The 20,000-nt window shown below is 35.8% G+C and overlaps 1 protein-coding gene across 2 annotated transcripts in view; it reads right to left on the bottom strand.

Moving 5' to 3' along the window:
• LOC145245251 (uncharacterized) overlaps nt 1-20,000 on the bottom strand; it is a 260,099-nt gene that overhangs the window by 42,409 nt on the left and 197,690 nt on the right. For both annotated transcript variants that reach the window (XM_080107156.1, XM_080107155.1), the window contains exons 6-8: nt 16,443-16,571; nt 11,523-11,648; nt 4,179-6,626 (exon numbers count right to left, since the gene is read on the bottom strand). In XM_080107156.1, the coding sequence (XP_079963282.1) occupies nt 4,179-6,626; nt 11,523-11,648; nt 16,443-16,571 (2,703 nt within the window). The remainder of the gene's footprint in view (nt 1-4,178; nt 6,627-11,522; nt 11,649-16,442; nt 16,572-20,000) is intronic.

The following is a 20,000-nucleotide window of genomic DNA, read 5'->3' as shown; positions in this document are numbered from 1 at the left end:
ATACATAGATGCATGTATACATAAATATTAGGTTGGTGCAAAAATAATGTCGTTTTTATGTGTATAGTTAACGTGAAAAAACGACATTATTTTTACACCAACCCAATACATAGACGTATGAGCGTGTGTATATATGCAAGCGGTTATATTGTGTGTTATATTTTAAATATATTTCATGCCGAATGTGACGTTTTATATCCCACATGATTTACGCAAACATGATATCAAACCTTTTAAAGAAAATTTCAGCCAGAAATGTTTTTAATTTTTCCAACAAATTGAGAGTTATCGTTGTCCAATGATGACAAAAAGTGATTAATAAAAAATAATTCTCGTACGTAGTAGAAGGTAGAATTTACAATTCACAACTCAGTAAAAAAATAACATTGAAAGAAAAGAAAATTTCCTGAAAATAATTCACAATGGTTAAGTTTAGTTAAGGAAAGCAGAAAACATAAAAACATGTCAGACATTTTTTTTACCAAAACATATAATGATCGACCATTAGAGAATAAGAATGCAATTGTTAAAAAAGTTCGTGTGTTCTTTCTGCCATCATTTTTTGCTTTTAAATTGAAACCAAACACAAATGAAATTTTACTTTTGCGGAGGTTGTTGGCGTTCGATGAGCGACTGGGTTGGAGTGAAGATTGATGTTCAGTTATTTTCAATGATGCTGACAAGTTTGAGAGGAGAATTCAGCGGGTAAGTATTGTGGTTAGAGGAAATGTCAATCCAATGAGGTGTTATGTGAATCTGAATTGGTATTCAGAGGCGGTTAGTATAGCAGGTAAATCATTGAGTTTTTTTTTTGGGGGGGGGTTGTGACGTGGATCAGTGTGTTATTTGAGGGATTTCCCGCCTCCAAAGAAACTGGTGCAACGTGGTATGCACGTTTTAATGATGTTATTAGAAACAGCGTCGCAAGCGGAAAAAGTTAAGCAACTAGTAAGCAAAAGTATACATCAGAGGCATTCAACAAATTAAAATGCTTTGTGGACGCATCATATTAAATTAATATTAAGTTAATCAACGTTAGTTTCCCTAAGTTTTTTTTTCCTACATAAGTTAAATGATAGAAAAATACTAAAGTGTTCATAGTTCTGAGATTGAGGTGTGTTAAAAAAAAGCATTTTGCTATTTCAAATTAACCGTAAATTTTAATTAACTAAACAAATCATCCATCTGTTATTTTGCAATATATGAATCCCCCCTCTCTCTCTCTGTCACTGTACATTGATTTTTCCATGCTATTGTAGACTAGCAAGGAGACTCTGGAATTGAATGATGCTAAACGAATGTTTCACACTCCCACATTTTATTGTCATCAAAATCGGTGAATTCGCCCATTTTGAATCAAATCGATTGATTTCCTACTCTAGTTGGCGACTGTGAGTAAGCTTCATAAGCCTCCCCGGACTTAGTCCACGATAAGCCTCCCCGCAGTGACTTAGTCCACGATACATAGTAAAGAACCTACTGTTCATTTTATGAAATTATTTTATGTATAATGGTTTGAATTAAAGTTGAAAATGCAAAAGTCAAGTGTCATAATTTAATTGTGCTCGAAACAGAAACGTTCGTTTCGAACGCGCCCTTGTCATATCAAAACAACTAATTTGCGGTGATAATGTATTGAATTTAAGTTTAAAATGAAAAAGTCAAGTATCATGGCGCAATGATGCTTTAAACAAACACATTCATTTCGAACGAACGCCTGTCCTACCAAATAATGCGCTGTTTATATGTCGGACCTTTAGGCTTGTGTGGTAAGAAAGCTTATCAAATGCACTTGTGATGTTAGATTGCGTAAGGTGTTAACTGTAGTCAAAATCGTTTGTTCCTCTTGTCATCAGATTATTTCGATTATCAATAGCTATCGATGACATTCCGATACAGGACCTATCTAAGTACATTGCCAGGTACATAAAATACCTTCGTGTAAAATTTTATAAAAATAGGCCCAGCCGTTTTCAAGCCCATAGAGAAACGAACTCACAAAGACAACGTTCTTTTATAAAATAGTGAAGATAGAGATTTTACTGACTACGAGTATTTAGCTAAATTATTTAGTGTATTCGAACAGACCATGAATATGTAAGGAAATTAGATGAAATTTTTTAGTCATTACTTATCAAGGTAAAAAGCGACTCGAAAATAAGGATAAATGCGATGGCTACATTCTTGGTTAAATAGTAGAAAATATTACGAGAGAAACGAAAATTAGTAATAGAATGCCATTTTCTCTATAATTTAGTAATAGTCATGACATGACTAAAAAATGAGAAAAGATTTACTATTTCAGTCATGCGAGACGAATCTCCTAACAAATATATCAAAGTTTATTAGTTTCCTAATGAAATAAAATTGCAAGAAATATGGTTGTATGCACACAACTTAGTCTTTCTCTCTCTCTCTCATATATACATATATATACATATATATATATATATATATATATATATATATATTATATACTAGTAGTTTAGCCCGGCTTTGCTCGAGCCTTATATACTTTTAATAATGTTATGTGCATATGTATATATTAAAAAGTGTGAATATGTACGGTAATGCCTTTCTATATAATAGGCTTCCTTAACTACCAAACGTTAGTAGAGACCGCATATATATATATATATATATATATATATATATATATATATATATATATATATATAGGGTGACTAAAAACAAAAGCTAAATGGAGGATATCTAGAACATTTGCTATAGAACGGAGAAAAAACGTCAAAGATCCTAGTGTTTTGATGTGATGTTTTGAATATGATAAACTAGTTATGACCAAAGTTTCATTTCATTCGGACAATACACTAAGAAACGGGGCCTAATTAGAGTTTGGGCCCGTTTTTTAGGGTCACCCTATATATATATATATATATATATATATATATATATATATATATAATTTACCTTTGTGTGTTATTGAGTTTGTTTCTATGGACACCGAAACGGTTCGGCCGATTGTGTTTTAATTTCATACACATGTACGTTATGTATCTGGGAGTGTTTTTAGTTCTCTATCGGAATACCATCTATAAGTATCGTATATCGATGATCGGAAAAATTTTATTAAAGAAGGAACAGTCTGATGTTGACCAAAGTAAACACACTTATGCAGCCCAGCATCACAAGTGCATTTGAGAAGTTTTATCACCTTACAAGTAGAAGGGCTCGGCGTATAAAATCTACAGTAGGTTCTTTGATAAAACAGGGGCACGTTCGAAGTTAATTCTTCTGTATAGAGCACAACTGAACGATGATACTAAACGTTTGCATTTGAAAATTAATTCAAGCAATTATATAAAAATATTTTCATAAAATAAACAGTAGATTCTTTACAGTAAATTGTGGAATACAATGTGTTTTGGACTAAGTCACTGCGGGTATGTGAAGATTCCTCCCGGTGTACTCCGATGGGTCCCTGACTAGAGCAGGCAATTGCTCGATTTGACTGATGACAATAAAAGTATCGGTCTTATGGGACATTCGTTGATCCTCATCCGGTACCGGGCAATGGATATATATATATATATATATATATATATATATATATATATATATATAGTAAAAACTGTAAAATCGAAAATTGTTTATATATTTATTAACGTCAATAAAATCAAGAGTTATTCTTTTACGTGTTGCGTCTATGAGATGAAAAAAAGTTTTTTTTCAGAACGAAACATAGACGTTAGAATTCAAAATATGTTGTGCATCTATGACGCCAAAGAATATTTGTATTCCTTTTTAATTCATGAAATCACAAAATATTTTCCAAGTGCATTAGTGTAAGCGACTTTGAAGGCACTTTGACTATCGAAACGTACATCAGATATAAACCAAGTTGTTAAACTTCAGAAATTACACTTTTTGAACGGAAGCTGTTCTATAAACGATGATGTTCGTTTAGATAATCTCGATTAATAGAATTCTAGAAACTTTACTCGGTAACATTTTATAGGTAGTACATGCATCACTTTAATTTATTGAACATTGCTTGTGACTTTAAATCGTGCTTTTAAATTTAAAAACCCGTGAAATATTTTAATACTAAGATTAAATAAATTAATAAATTTCTAATTTGTTTATGGTACAAACAATGAAGAAGCAATTAACGAATGCAGTTGTGTGTAGCTTTGAAAGCATCAACAAAGTTTACTTACCGATTGTGCCAGTTTTCGACTCACCAGACACCGGAAGCGGTTTATTCGTTACCTTCGCCATCTGTGCTGCAGATTTAATTACAGGTGGAATTTCATCTTTCTTTTCGACTTTTTCATCTGTTTTCGTTTCCTCGGCTTTTTTATTCTTTTCGTCCACTTTTACTGATTCTCCTCCCGCCAGTTTTCCTTCTGCCTTCTTGTTCTCTTGTGCTTCTTTCTTTTCTTCTACAACGTCTGTCTTCTCCTCTGCTGTTTGCACTACTTTCTCCTCCGGTACTTTTGCTTCTTTCTTTTGTTGTTCTACTTCTCCCTTACTTTTTACCACGTTTGCTTCTTTCTGTTCTTCTGCTTTTTCTTCCTTGTTTTCTGCTACATTTTCTTCTTTCTTTTCTTCTGGTACTTTTTCTTCTTCCTTCTTTTCTTCTGCTTTTTCTTCTTTCTTTTCTTCTGGTGCTTTTCCTTCCTTCTTTTCTTCTGCTTTTTCTTCCTTCTTTTCTTCTGGTGCTTTTCCTTCCTTCTTTTCTTCTGCCTTTTCTTCTGGTGCTTTTTCTTCTTTCTTCTTTTCTTCTACCTTTTCTTCTTTATTTTCTTCTGGTACTTTTTCTTCTTTCTTTTCTTGTGTTACCTTTTCTTCCTTATTTTCTCCTTTTTTTAGCACTTTTTGTTCTTCTGCTACTTTTTCTTCTTTCTTCTTTTCTCCTACTTTTTCTTCTTTCTTTTCCTCTACTTTTTCTTCCTTCTTTTCTTTTCCCACGTCTTTAGTTTCTCCTACCTTTTCTTCCTTCTTTTCTTCAATTTTTTCCCCATTCGCCTCTTCTGTTACTTTTTCTTCTTTCTTTTCTTCTGGAACTATTTTCTTTTCTTCTGCTACATTTCCACCCTTCTTTCCTTCTCCTGTTTCTTTCCCTTTAATTGTTTGTGCTTCTTCTTTTTGTTGTTCTTTGACTTTTTCCTCTTCTTCCTCTCTCTCCCTCTCTATCGCCTTTTCGACCATCTCTTTAGCTCTCACTTCTTCATCTCTTTCTTCTTGCGCATCCATATCGTTAGATTCAACAGATTTGCCACCTACAGGCACAAGCTTTTCTTTGTGTTTTTCTTCCTTATTTGTGGGAGCGTCAAAAACATCATTGCCGAATGGTCTTAGTTTTTCTAAAGACAGTTCTTCATTTTCCACTTCTTGCAAATTTGTTAATGGTGTGGTTGGCTTGAGTTTAGCCACTTGAGATAAAACCGGAATTTTGTCTTCGCCACCTTTTGGTAAAACATTGATAATTGGAGGAGGTAATTTCTTATTAACCACGGGACTTTTTGTAATTACATCAAGAATGGTAATCCTCGTATCATCAGAAACGGCCTTTGCTTTTTCAGCCTTCTCAATGGCTTCGATCTTCTTTAGACCGATGAGTGCGGTATTCAGTTCATTTAGCATGCCTTTAATTTCTTCTTTCTCGGTGTTAAGTTTTTCTTTTTCCTCGGCGGTAGTTTGGTTACTTTCATCCAGCTTATGGAGAAGTGCGTTTAGATTATTTTTTTCATGCGTGAAAACGACTTTGAGTTTTTCGTCCAAGTCATGTGCGTCTTCTTCCGGGATATGGTTTCCAGTTTTCTCTTTGGACTTTTCCTTTTCAATTCCTTCATGTTCGACTTCGGCCTTTTTCTTTGGTTCTTCAACTTTTACCTTTTCTTTCGTCTCTTCTTCTTTAATCACTTCTTTCACTGGTTCTACTTTGGCCTCCTTTTTCGGCTCTTCTTCTTTGACCACTTCCTTTACTTGTTCTACTTTGGCGTCCTTTTTCGGCTCTTCTTCTTTGACCACTTCCTTTACTTGTTCTACTTTGGCGTCCTTTTTCGGCTCTTTTTCTTTGACCACTTCCTCTACTTGTTCTACTTTGGCCTCCTTTTTCGGCTCTTCTTCTTTAACCACTTCCTTTACTTGTTCTACTTTGGCCTCCTTTTTCGGCTCTTCTTTAACCACTTCTTTCACTGGTCCTACTTTGGCCTCCTTCTCTGGTTCATCTTTTTTGACCTGTTCTTTCGCCGGTTCTACTTTAGCATCTTTTTTCGGTTCCTCTTTTGCTTGTTCTACTTTATCTTCACCGACTTTTTCTGTTTGTTCCGCTTTCTCCTCTTTTTTCACGTCCATTCTTCCTAAGCCGAGATTTCCAATAACGCCAACATTGACGCTTTTACCGGCTCCAACTACCTTTTCCATTTCCTTCTTTGCCACTTTTTTTATATCATCCAATTGTTTCCTCTCTATTTTGATGACCTCTTCAGCTTGATCGACCAACGACATCTGGCTGGTTTTCCCTCCGCCGCTGACCACGGGGTTGCTACCCTTACCTTCATCTTTGGCCTGATCTTTCTTTTCTTCCTTACCTTCTTCACTTGGTGATTTGCTCTCAACCTTCGGAACTGGATGTGGCGGTATTGCAATTTTCGGAGGAACTACAATTAGAAATGAAATTATATTTCATGTTAATTCAAACATTACCAAACTGAAACCGATCGTTTTTATTCAAGCGTTTTCTGATAATATTAAGTAAAAAATCTACTTTCATTTTAAAATTCCTACAATTTTCCATTTTTATTATTTACATTTATATCAGAGGTGACCTTGGTGAACTGTGCTCAAACTGGAAATCCTCTATCTCTGACAATATTAAGTGGGGGGTGGGGTAGGACCACGGTCAAATATGTCTTGGTCTACGACTCTGCTAATTAAGCACAGAGAAAATAGCAAACTGACAGAACATATACAGGGATGTTAGAAATTGAAACAGATATCAGCTAGAGGCAACATCCAACAAAGAATAGCCTATATGAACACATTGATTCTATCTCAGTCTTATTAAGAGAGATATTTCGAATAGCTGGATACCACTGAAGAAGTAAATCACAACTTGTGAAATAATGTTCAAAATAACAATAAGATTAAAATGCACGAAAATAGTTTATAACAATAACATTTTGTTTACATGGAATTCATTTTTAAACATAATGTATAATCTGACATCGACTGTAGTTCGTAAATGTAGATACAGTTTAAAATGAATAATATATACATTCTATAGCTATCGGCTACGTACTGTTTAAACTAAACACACAGATAAATTATATGTTTATTATATGAAGAGAAAATTACGAGAAAAATTCAGATGAAGCCAAAACCCATTACAAACACTAATTATTTGATGGCAATTCACACACGCACACACGCGCGTACACACACACATACACACACACACATACACACACACACTAAATAAAACATATCTGACCGCTAACAGTTACATGCAATGTTATTACTACTTAAGCAATGGCATCGCTGTTAAAAACATAAAGAAAACGAATTATCTAGACTCTTCACAGGTAGAATTTGCAACCAGGTTACGATATATTATGGATTATCTTCCCTGCTTTACGATTGATTTCCATTTTTAATAACATGTTCCAGTCGATCTTCTACTTGATCAATATTTCTACTTTTGGTGAAGATACATATTTCTATGCGATACGTACATAAATGATTTTACATGGAATGCCGTTTCTACTTGTGACTAAATCTATATGAGCACCAGAGAATGCATTATCTTGACTCTTCACGAGTAGAATTTACAATCATACGTCACATATGAATATACCTTTGCAAGCTCAACTGCACAAGTATAAAAACTAGTAATCATAGCACATGAATTTAGCTGGTTCAGTGAATAGCTATTTTGTCGAACCAGCGCAGTGTACTATGTAGAGTGGTACATGGTCAATTTGATCCTGATTATACATATAAACATACTAGCATGAGTGCCCGGCGTTGCCTGGGTGTTTGGAGGTGTATGCTTAGCAGAAAAATAATAATAATAATAAAAGGTCAATTTTTTTAACTTTGACCCCAATTATGACCCCTTAACATTTATTGTTTGGGGTTCAAATCAAGTTATTGAGTTAGATACATGTCCAAGAAACCTATATCTAAAATTACAAGTGTTAAGACCCCAAATAGTCGGAGAAGTTTGGTAGAGTTCTCAAAGGTCAAATCGTTGAACTTTGACCCCTTAACAGCCAAATTTCTGGCCGAAAACCGATCACATAGATTTTCCCAAATCTCAGTACCCTGCATATCAAATTTCGAGTCTGTAGACTAAAAATTGACAGAGCTATTGCGTAGGAAAATGTACACAGACACACACACACACACACACACGCACACAGACACGTTCATTTTTATAGATAAACTAGGAATGGGTGCCCGGCGTTGCCCGGGTGTTTGGAGGTGTATGCTGAGCAAAAAAAAAAAGCACTCAATTTTTTAAAACTTTGACCCCTATTATGACACCTTAATATTTATTGTTTTGGGCTCCCATCCAGTTATTAAGTTAGATCCATGTCCAAGGAACCTATATCTAAAATTTAAAGTTTTTAGACCCAAAATTGTCGGAGGGGTTTGGTAGAGTTCTCAAAGGTAAAGTCGTTGAATTTTGACCCCTTAACAGCGAAATTTCTGGCCGAAACTCGATCACATCGATTTTTCCAAATCTCAGTACCCGGTATATCAAATTTCGAGTCTGTAGACTGAAACGTGACAGAGTTATTGCGAATGAAAATGTACACAGACACAAACACGGACACACAGACACGTTCACTTTTATAGATATATAGATAAAAGCGTCACTTTAATTAAACCAATACAAAACAAAATTAGATTACGATTAATTGAATCCGTTCTTATAACTTACTGATCAAATACAATAAAGCAAAGAATGGGCTTCTATGATATCTATGGAATCTATTACAAGGCAAAAGATCAGGTGGAAGACTTTATTATTACACCTTCATAAACTAACTTGTAGAAGACTGTGTGTAGAATCAGGAGGACCTACCGAGAGTGAAGGAACGAGTTAGTAGAATCGGGGATGAATTCTCGACCTGGTTAATTGATTGTAAGAGGAAAGAGTAAAAATGTTTAAGTAGTTTGCAGCAATTGTTATGTAATATGAAAATAAAATATTCCAGAGTCGATTGTGTACTGGAGTGCACGATTGACTTATAGAATCAGCTGTTTCAACTGCAAAACTTGCTGTATCAGAACTGTGTCAATTGCTTTATTGCAGATTAGTAAAATATCAATATTTCCCTAAATATATGTCACAAAAATATGAAAATTGTACTATCAAAGAGTTGCTTCATGCTATATTCACGAAGTTATGGCATTTTATTTATTATCAAAGAAATTTCACTATCTATCGCTTTATTGCAGATCTCTTACAATGCCAAACATTCGGGCGAATAAAAGTTATCGAAAAGAAAAGAATAGTTGCTGGACTCGCAGAAGGATTCTTCATCAAAACTTTAGCCACAGGGCTGGAATGGGATCCAAAAACCTTGCCTGCATTCTTGAACAACCCGAACACCAAATCCAGAAAAATAAAGGCATCAAGAGAAACCTATTACATCGTGATATTTTGAAAATTCGTAGGAAAGTCAACCGAAACGCAAACAGCGCCAGTGCTTTCCTTTGCAAAAGCTGGAATAGCTCCAAGATCCACACATGCCCGATACAATGTGTTGAATGAGATTGCAAGGAACATCAAACCTCTTCCAATGCCTACATTGACAAACAACATGGGAAAAAACGAATGGCTTGGACACAGAATTACATGAGAATTGATTTCCAACAGGTCCTATTTAGAGATGAGGCCCATGCTACTCTTGACGGTCCAGATAAATGGACCAAAGTTTGAAACCTGAACGTAAGTCCGACCCGTTACAGAGTTCATCGCTAACAAGGAGGTGGAGGCATCATGTTTTGGCCAGGGAGTCTTTGGGGATAAGTTGGTTCGATAATTCCGAGCACCAGAGGGTGTAAAGCTTACCAGCAATGCGTACACGACTTTTTTGGATAATCATTTTTCTACATAGCTAGATGACCTACAATTGTCATGTCGCTTTCAGATGATTTTTATACATGACAATGTACCATCCCATTCTGCTTGGGGCGACTGCATCCTTCCTTGAATCTATGGAATTCATTGAGGAAACTCTAATGACCTAACCATTGTGTTCTTCAGACCGTAACCCTATTGAATATCTTTGGCCAATATTAAAAAGAGGAGTTTATGAGGGAGGAAAGCAATTTACTTCAAAGGATGCCTTGTGGAGGAACATAGTTGATGTTGCTAGAGCCATAACCGCTTTTAAGATAAAAAAAATTGACTTCCTCGGGAGACAAAGGGTTGTTTTAAGTCATTAAAAAAAAATGGTGTATATGTGGATAAATAATTAATTCATATGAGCCCATACCTAGGATGTTTTCGTTTATCATTCTTTGACAGAAAAATATAATAAAAAGGAAAGTTCGCAAGATAAGACATTGTATTTTTGCCCTAAAACATCATTTTAAAAGACTTGTAATAATGCGATGGACAGTGGAAATTCTTCGATAAAAAATAAAATGTCATAACTTTGTGAATATCGCATGAAGCTGAATAAAATCTTTGGAAATAAATAACCGTAAAGGAGTCGTTTGATGATATAATTTTCATTTTGTTGTGACGTATATTTAGTGAAATATTGATATTTTACTAATCTGCAATAAAGCGATTGACACAGTATATTATGTTTACTTATACGTTAATAAAGGTATGAATCCGTAATTACTCTCAGTTATTAGTAAAATATCAACCTCTGTTCAGTTTATCGTAGTCAACAACAGGGACAAAGTAGCGACACTAGTTGAAGTCAATGCCTCCAATGATGCTAGCTTAAACGGAGCTGAGAAGGAAAAGATGACAAGATACCAATGTCTTATTGCAACATGAAAAGAAACTGGAATTTTATGAAGATCTCCGTTAAAGGAGAAACTGGACGCATAAAAAATAATTTCAACTACTTGGCGAATATATCCGATGAAACAGATTACTGAGGGGTACAAACATTTGTATTTAAAGTGACTGTTAGAAAAGTTTAAAGGATCGTTCAGTTAAAGTATCTAAACTAGCAGGTAATTAGCCGTAACACCTTTGCAATTTAAAAATAAGTAAAATAGAAAGAGATTGGATTTTTATGTTATCTGACTTAATTGCATTATGGGCTGTGCTTTTAATTCAAGACAGACACCTTTTTGTAATTTTAAGATACAATATTTTTGAAGAAAGATTTATTCAGCTCGATGACAATAGGTTGATTTTGCCTTAAAGGATGAACGATGTACTGGAAGCTCATGGAATTACCAATTCTAAGAGATTCATTTTTCATGATAAACAATTCCGCCTATTCGTCGAAATTGGCTTTTGGTAAAAGCGTTTCTTATTACATACGTCTCAGTAAAATACAAGTTACTCTTACGGTTTTTGTTGCACTCAGCGCTAAAGTCCATGTGCTTGATTTCTTCGGCAAATCGTTTTGTACCAGCTTCAATGGCTACTAGCAAATTCTTGATTGTTTGAATTATGTCTCTGTATCCAAGAGTCTCTGCAAATTAGAGGAAAACATATATATATACAACTTAAACAAGATGGTTACAAAAACGTATATATATACTGAGTGGAACGATAAATTTGTTGTCATAAAAAACAACACTACAACTTTATTTTAAAACTCTTATTGAAAAAAATCAATTCGGGTAACTTGATTATGTAGTAGAGTTGACATGCAACCGACTTTAGCCTTAATCACCGCTTCAATACGGGTCTGGAACTGAAAGCATGCTTTTTCCACAAGCGACAGCGGGAGCTCGGCGAATACTCTGCAGATGGCGGCAATTAGGCTGGCTTTAGTGTTGTAGAAGATCATGTTGGTGATATTCCCGATGTATGACCAAACGAAGTGGTAGAGGGTCCAGGTTAGGGGAGGAGAGCGGTAAGAGAGAAGGATACAAAGTCGTAATACTCATTCTAAAGCCAAACATGGGTCTCTTTAAACTGTGGACCGGCGTCGAGTCCTACTGCCACATCCAGGGTCTTCCAGCGGCCACCTGTTTGCACCAGGGAATCACTACACTCTTTAGGACATACGTCGGTGTTTACTTTTAAGCCGACTTCGTAGATGTGAGTTGGCATAATGTAGCCCTCACTTGAAACCACACCAAAAACCATGACCGGAAACATCGTTGTGCTGTGCCCACAAGCATTGAACAGACTGGATATGCATTTTGAGGGTGCTGACAATTTCTTGTGTCGGTAGAGAGTATGATTTGTACAGCGGCGCATCTCCAATCTCACGTGTTGAACATTGTGTCACTTTCAGACATGGAAGAAGGTCTTATCGCTCTTGGAATTTGTACACAACTGGCCAATTAGTAGATGGTTTGCAACAAATAAATAAAACCGGTTTTCCTTACACGGAAATGGAATCATGTCTTTTCTAGGGCGACAATTTTATCGTTTCACTCTGTATTATCAATTAAGGAATAATAAAATATATTTCATAATTCCATAGACCGGTAAAATAAACACATAACGATAAACGGAATAAACGTAGCAGAACATTGATATTATTTGAAAGACATAAACACTTAGTAATAAAGCATTCACAGTAAATTCGAAGCCACAGTGAGATAATGTGATAGATTTTGTTTATGAATTATGTATAGATAAAAATCCATATTATCTGTGATAATAGACGAAACATACGAGATATCTTCTATACGTTTCCAAACTTTTTTCGTATGGCATTTTTATTGATAGTACACACATGAAACAGTCCCCTTCGAAGTTATATTCTTTGGCTGTAATGCGCTTGTTGTACCGTTTCAACAACGTCTGAAAGGCTCAATGGAAGTCCTCCCGTGTGAGCATGTCAATGACTCTCGTCACAGCCTCTCCTCATCTCCTCATCTCCTCAATTGTCTCATAATTACAACCTCTAAAGTTTTCATTGAGCTTAGGAAATAACCAAAAATCACAGAAAGCGAGGGCTGGATGATAGGGAGGGTGGGAACTGTCTTGTTGTCCATCTTGTTCAAATAGTTTACGACAAGCGTAGATCTTCTCTGAGCAACATTTAGTAAATATTTCGCGAATAATTGTGTTTACAGTTCGCACACTAACATCAAATTTTGTTTATAGACACATGACGGTCCTTATCCATGAAATTCTTTATTCGGCTAATCAACTTTAATTCTAGTGTTCTGAAAATTCTTACTCCTCCTACACTCCTTATCATCCCCGACATAATCTCTGCCTTCCTTGAATCTTTTTTAGAACTTTATTACCTTAAACGTTTGTATTTACGTTAACTTGAAAACCGCCTCTTTTATGTTTACACATGCGAAGATGATACTAATTCTATTATTGCATAGATTTTGGGTTTAATGACCGCGTTTATGGTAGTCTTTATGAAGAGAGGAAAAAGAAGAAATATCGCGTGGATTCCTTTTAAATATTCTCGTGTCTATTTTTCTTGCAGCCGAGCACATGAATTGTAAAATTAAGAATTCGGGTTTTGTTTGGTATGACCGTAAATGGAAGATTTGTATCAAATTTGTTCCAAGCCAACCTGGAAACGGGTTAGGCCTCTTTACTGCTCTAGAAGGTATTTTAATCCTGACGCAATCCTCTACCTGTATAAGAGCCAAATACGTTCTGGGATGGAATATTGTTATCGCGTCTTGGCAGAGGCTGTATTGAGCACTCTTTTCTGCCTTGACATGTTTCAAAAATGGCTTTTAAATCTAGTAGATGATGTTCTTTATTCTTTCTCACAATTTCCTACAGAAGAGATGTTGCGAGTCTATTTCTGCTGTAGCATTATTTAAATAGCCAGTGCTTGACTGAGCTTTAGTCTATGCCCCTTACTTACAAAATATTCACAACAAGCACTCTCGCTACTGAAAACAATTTTCCCTACTCTTTATCTGCGCCAAAAATAGACATAACTTCCATGAACAATGTTTATTTCCTAGAACTGCCCGCCGGTTAAACTATATGCCGAAGAATTATTTTCCAGCTTACTACATTATGGCCGTTTTTAAGCTCAGTGCATACAAGTTCTTATTACGCCGCGCTCTAAATAATAAAAAAAATCTATCCAATTTCCAGCACTATCGATCATTACGATGCTGTCTCACCGGGCATCTGACACTCTTAATCATTATCCTCGGACTATAATAAGCGACGACTCCCTTATACACATACGACTAAGATGGTATTTTGCTTTACTGAGACACAGACAAAACACGTCTTTGTAAGGTCGAATTAATTCCACCAAGTAAAGTAATATGTTGACTGAGCATTTTCTGCCTTATTTGGCCGGAATTTAGATGATAATCCCGTTTTCATGCAGAATAATGCTCCCATTCGTACAGCTAGCAATGCCAAAAGGTTCCTGGAAGAGCATGATATTCAGTGTTTGGATTTTGCTGCACAATCTCCAGACCTCAACCGTATCAAAAACCTATGGCATTACATCAAGCAACAGCTACGCAATGATAACATTTCAAATTTGGAAGAACTTTTCCATTGTGCGGAGTTTATTTTTGTCAAATTTTAAATTGACGTAAACACTAGGATACTTCAATTAAAAGTCAAATATAAACAGGTAAAATTATAGAGGAATAAAACGCGAATAAAATGAGGTACAGGTTGTTGAAACAGTTACAATAAATTTCACTTAAATTTGCGGTTTTTGAAAAAAATTACAAGTGCGGGCTTTATTTTTTGATGGCACTATATGTCTTTGCGTGTGTTTGTGTGTGTTTGTATGCGTTTGTGTGCTCTTGCGTGTGTTTGTGTGTGTTTGTGTGCGTTTGTGTGTGTTTGTGCGCTTGTATGTGTTTGTGTGTCTGTATGTGTGTGTTCGTGTGTGTGAAAGATAAAGACCGAAAATAGATAAATGGACAAACTGCATCGGATACGAATGATATGGAGAATAAGTTAATTGAAATCCGGGCGTGCTATAAATGGATATACGAGGATCGTTCAATAAGTAATGCCCCTGACCACCTTCCAGTTGTCTGATCTAGCTGAAATTTTGCATGTGCAATGATTTATATCTCTACGGGTTATGTGGCAAATTACAGATCTGAACTGTGGTTTCAGTTTTACAGGTGTTTGAACTGTTTCAGGTGTGAAATGGAGCCTGTTGAGCAGTGATTCGGTTTTTTTTTTATTTGAAAGGACGCACACCACAGGAGACTTCTGATGAAATGAAAGAAACTTATGTGATAATGCCCCATCATATGACCTTGTAAAACGCTGGCATCGTGAATTCAAACATGGCCGGAAGTCTGTGGAAACAACTCCCAGACGTGGTCGCCCCCTTCTGCCATTGGTGAGGCATCTGTCCGTCAAGTTGAGGCTGCCATTTTGGAAAATCGGCGCATTACTATTCGCCAAATAGCCCAAGATGTCAAGATTAGTACTAGATTAGTAGGGTCTTTGAAAACTATCATTCATGACCATTTGCATATGCATAACGTGTCTGCCAGATAGATTCCCAGGTTGCTCACACCATTCCAGAAGCGAGAACGCGTCGAGTGCTCGAGGATGAATTTGGAGATGTGCCAAGAAGATGAGTCAAATTTTTATAAAAGACTAATTACATAGGATGAAACCTGGGTCCATCATTATGATCCAGAGACAAAAACCCAGTCAATGCAGTGAAAGCACTTGGACTCACCACCTCCAAAGAAGGCAAGGGTGCAGCCCTCCGCTGGCAAGGTCATGCTCACAGTCTTCTGGGACCAGGACGGAGTAGTAATGACAGATTTCCTGGCAAAGGGTACCACAATTACAGGAGCCTATTATGCTTCACTTTTGAGGAAATTAAGGGAAGCTATCAAAATCAAGAGGCGGGGCAAGATCAGCAAAGGTACCCTCCTCCTGTAGGACAACGCTCCGGTCCACAATTCGCATATCACCAGATCAGAAGCACGGGCGTGTGGTTATGAAATCCCCCATCTCGTGACCTTGCACCCTCTGACTTTCACTTCTTTCGAGTCATGAAGTTTTTTTGAAAGGAAAGTCTTTCCCAGATGATGCCGCCTTGATTTCTGAAGTCACATCGTGGTTGGAAGACTAACCTGAGCTGTTCTACAAAAACGGTCTCCAAGCTGCATCAAACGATGGGAAAAATGCCCAAGTCTAGGTGGTTCCTATGTAGCGAAAGACTAATAACTGTGCTAAGTTTCGTTACTCTATTTCTATGGGAAGTGGGTCAGGGGCATTACTTATTGCACGCCCCTTGTATAAGTATGTGTGAATGCTTCAATGTAAATATGAATGCAGAAATTAAAGCTAAACAACAAAGTTTAGGGCAAATACTTACTGTAAGCGCCATTTCTTTCGGTGGCTTGCCATAATTCAAGAATGGAACCAAGCAGACAGTCCAAATCGCTTTTGAAGTAAGCAATAATCTCTTCTCTCTTGACTTCGCTGCAGAGATCTTCCATGGCCCCTTGTTTAATAGATATGAGAAAAAAAATGAAGAAAAGAGAAGGACAAGTTACAATGTATACTACAAATTACCTTTTGAAATATTTCGAACGAATAAGTACGTTTTAGTCTACGTGACTTGCATCGTTAAAATTGGTGGCATTTCATAAGTTGTTTAATATCAAATACCTTTTTCGATCTGTAAGATTAGTTTCATGAATACTTTTGTTTAGAAGTATCATTAAAGGTTTCGAAGACATTTTATATGGTCGGAAAAAGTAAAAGTAAACAACTAAGGTAAAACAGATCACAGACGGATAAAGTTGACGTACGCGTTGTAAAAATAATAATAATAATAATAATAATAATAATAATAACTGCAGGGACTAATATACATGAGCTACAAAAGCTAAGCGGACATGTAACTGTAACAGAAGTAAAACAAAAATATAAAGAAACACCACGTAGATTCAAGAAAACTGAAATCGTATAATTGTAAATTGCCCCCTCCCCCAAGAAAAACAACATTTGTAGTGTCAGCATGAATTTGCACCACACCAAATAGTAGTGGAGAATCAAGGAGGATTAACCGAAGAGAAAACGCACTAACCAGATCATCACTGGATAGGTGCGAGGAGGACTCGGATATTGGGGAGGCTTATTGCCATACAAATTCCAATGAAGACTAATAGTCTGTGCCAGCGAAAAATCAATGGTAAACTGTTGTTGCGATAACGCAAATTCATATATATATACACATATATATATATATATATATATATATATATACACCCAGAATTACACGTCTTTTTGCCATAGTCGGCACTCCAAGGCCCTACACTACCATCTACCACCGGCATAATGTAAGCGAAACCTCAATGTGCGCTCAATATAAACATTGCAAAGTGCCCGAGAGCTCGAATTGTTTATCTAATAACCACAGTCTGAAGAATTACGACGGAGATGTGGAAGCAATGGCTAGCAGGAAGGATCATAAAGGCATTCTAATAGTGCCCGTATAACGATATACATCATGCAAATAATGACGAGAAAGATAAATGTCCCAAAGTGGCTATGACGATGACGTGAGCTGAACAAATATTTTCGCTACTCTTTATGGATCATGTAGCTTTTTGTTCTCTTGATAAAGCCTGTGCAATAGTTGGCGAAACGTTGAGTTTTTAGGTCTTCCACATTTCCATTTTTAATGTATACTATTGGATATGTTATCTTGTTATTATTATAAACATATAAATATATACACCTATCTATATATCTATAAAAGTGAAAGTGTCTGTGTGTCTGTCTGTTTTTCCTACACAATATTTCTATCAATTTTCAGTCTATACATTCGAAATTTGATATACAGGGCACTGAGATTTGGGAAAATCTTTGTAATCCATGTTTAGCCAGAAATTTGTCTGTTATGGGGTCAAAATTCAACGATTTGACCTTTGAAAACTCTACCAAACTCCTCCGACAATTTTCGGTATATAGGTTCCTTGGACATGGATCTAACATAATAAGTTGATTTGATCCCAAGACAATAAATGTTAAGTGGTCATAATAGGGATCAAAGTTTTAAAAAAATTGACCGCTTTCTTTTTGCTCAACATACACCTCCAAACATCCGGGCAACGCCGGGATCCCAGGCTAGTCTTGTATAACGATAAATATGCATTAATACGTTATATTATCATTAAGGAATCTACTATGAAAACTGAAAAAGTAAAATGACACATTTATTTAACTTTAAAATATAAAAATATCAAATAATATATTGATCTCACTTCTGGGTAAGATATGAATTAATATGGCCCTTTAGAGTAAAGCGGGGTTTGGAAATTGATCGCCACCATTGTCCAATTAGAATTCAAGAGGCTATGAGGAAGACTTTCTCCATGGAAACAACCGATAGCTAGTGATAGGTTGGAGTATATTCCAATCATTCTATTGCATCCGCTTATCAGAAAAATGAAATTCAAGTTGGTGACATGGTCAACACTCAGGCGGCGAAGTGGAGTCGGTACAACAAAGCCAGTAAAATACGTGAAAACGTATATGCAATAATATCTACAAAATACAAAACTTTTGAATTGTTTAAATTGCTTTTTGCCTTCAGACAGTGTAATGTTTTGCTTCAAACGGTATACGGTGTCTTTTCATTCATTTGATATTCCGCGTTTCGTTCTCGTTTCGAGATAACACGCGTTTTAATCTCATGAAGGTCACTAAGTGCTAAGTGGTGTAACAGTTTCCAATATCTTTTCCACGCTGTTTCGCTTCATTTTCGTTTGTCTTTTACAATGCATCAGTTAATTAAATGGAAAGTTAATCCAACGAAATAAAGAAAAAATAGAGAAACCCTATCTGCCTTTTGTAAGTTTTTTCTATTATCCAAACAAAAACATGTTATCTTGTTGGGTTTTTTTTTGTTGGATATTAAATGCGTTACCAAGTGGGGGGCATTTTACTCCTTTAGAAACAGAAAGAGATTATAAATTGCCCGAATAACAAGCATGTACGACACTATATATCTGAACAATATAAAATAATTATTTTATATAGTCCAAATTCTTACAGGAATAAAACTTTCAGGGCATAAGGAAGCTTAACATTTAAAACTTTAAATAGTGCTGTTTTTTTTTTGGGGGGGGCTCAGATTACACTTGATAATCTGTATGATGTGGATTGTGTGGACTGCTTTTCTCAATTTGGGTGTTTTTATCACGACGTTTGACCACTGTTTCCTCCGACCATATTCATGTGGTGTAAAAGAATGTATTTTTATTCATCGCAAAATATCCGAAACATTATATCAAATCGGTATTGACCAGAATTAATACGAAAATGGAAACGACTAGATGCCTTTTCCGTTTCATAAATTCTTTACAGATTTCGAATTTTACAACAATGGTTCCTTGAAAAAAAAAACTTCCTTATACTATTCACTAAAAACAGAGCCACGGTGAAGATATATTCGCAGAAGGTTTGTGATTATATCGGCCGAAACGTTGTGAGGAATGAACAGTAGTAGAAACCATATGAATATAACATATTATCAAAGCACATCTAAAAAATTGATAAACATTATATCAAATAGATGGGACATGAATTAATACGAAAATGAATCGGTGCTTTTTCTGCTTCATAAACACATGGCACATTTTGAATTCGTCGCAGTGGCCCTGGCAATGCTTTCAATGTTTCGGTTTCAACTCATGTTCCCTGTGAACGTTAAGCCGAGGAGTTTAAAATAAGTACTTTAAGGTAATGTATCTTTAGCCATAGTAATTGGTGGGTAGGAAGGTCTCTTGTAATTATTGAAGGAAACAAACTTAGTCTTGGCAGCATTGGATGTGACCATTCATTTTTGTCCGTATTCCACTACAGATTGAAGGGCTTCCTCTTGGGTTTCTGCCATTTCCTTAATATATGTTTATTAATTTTC

Source organism: Euprymna scolopes, chromosome 1 (assembly GCF_053919585.1).
Source record: "Euprymna scolopes isolate OS-2025 chromosome 1, ASM5391958v1, whole genome shotgun sequence".
NCBI lineage: Eukaryota > Metazoa > Mollusca > Cephalopoda > Sepiida > Sepiolidae > Euprymna > Euprymna scolopes.
This window is presented reverse-complemented; position numbering and strand designations above follow the sequence as displayed.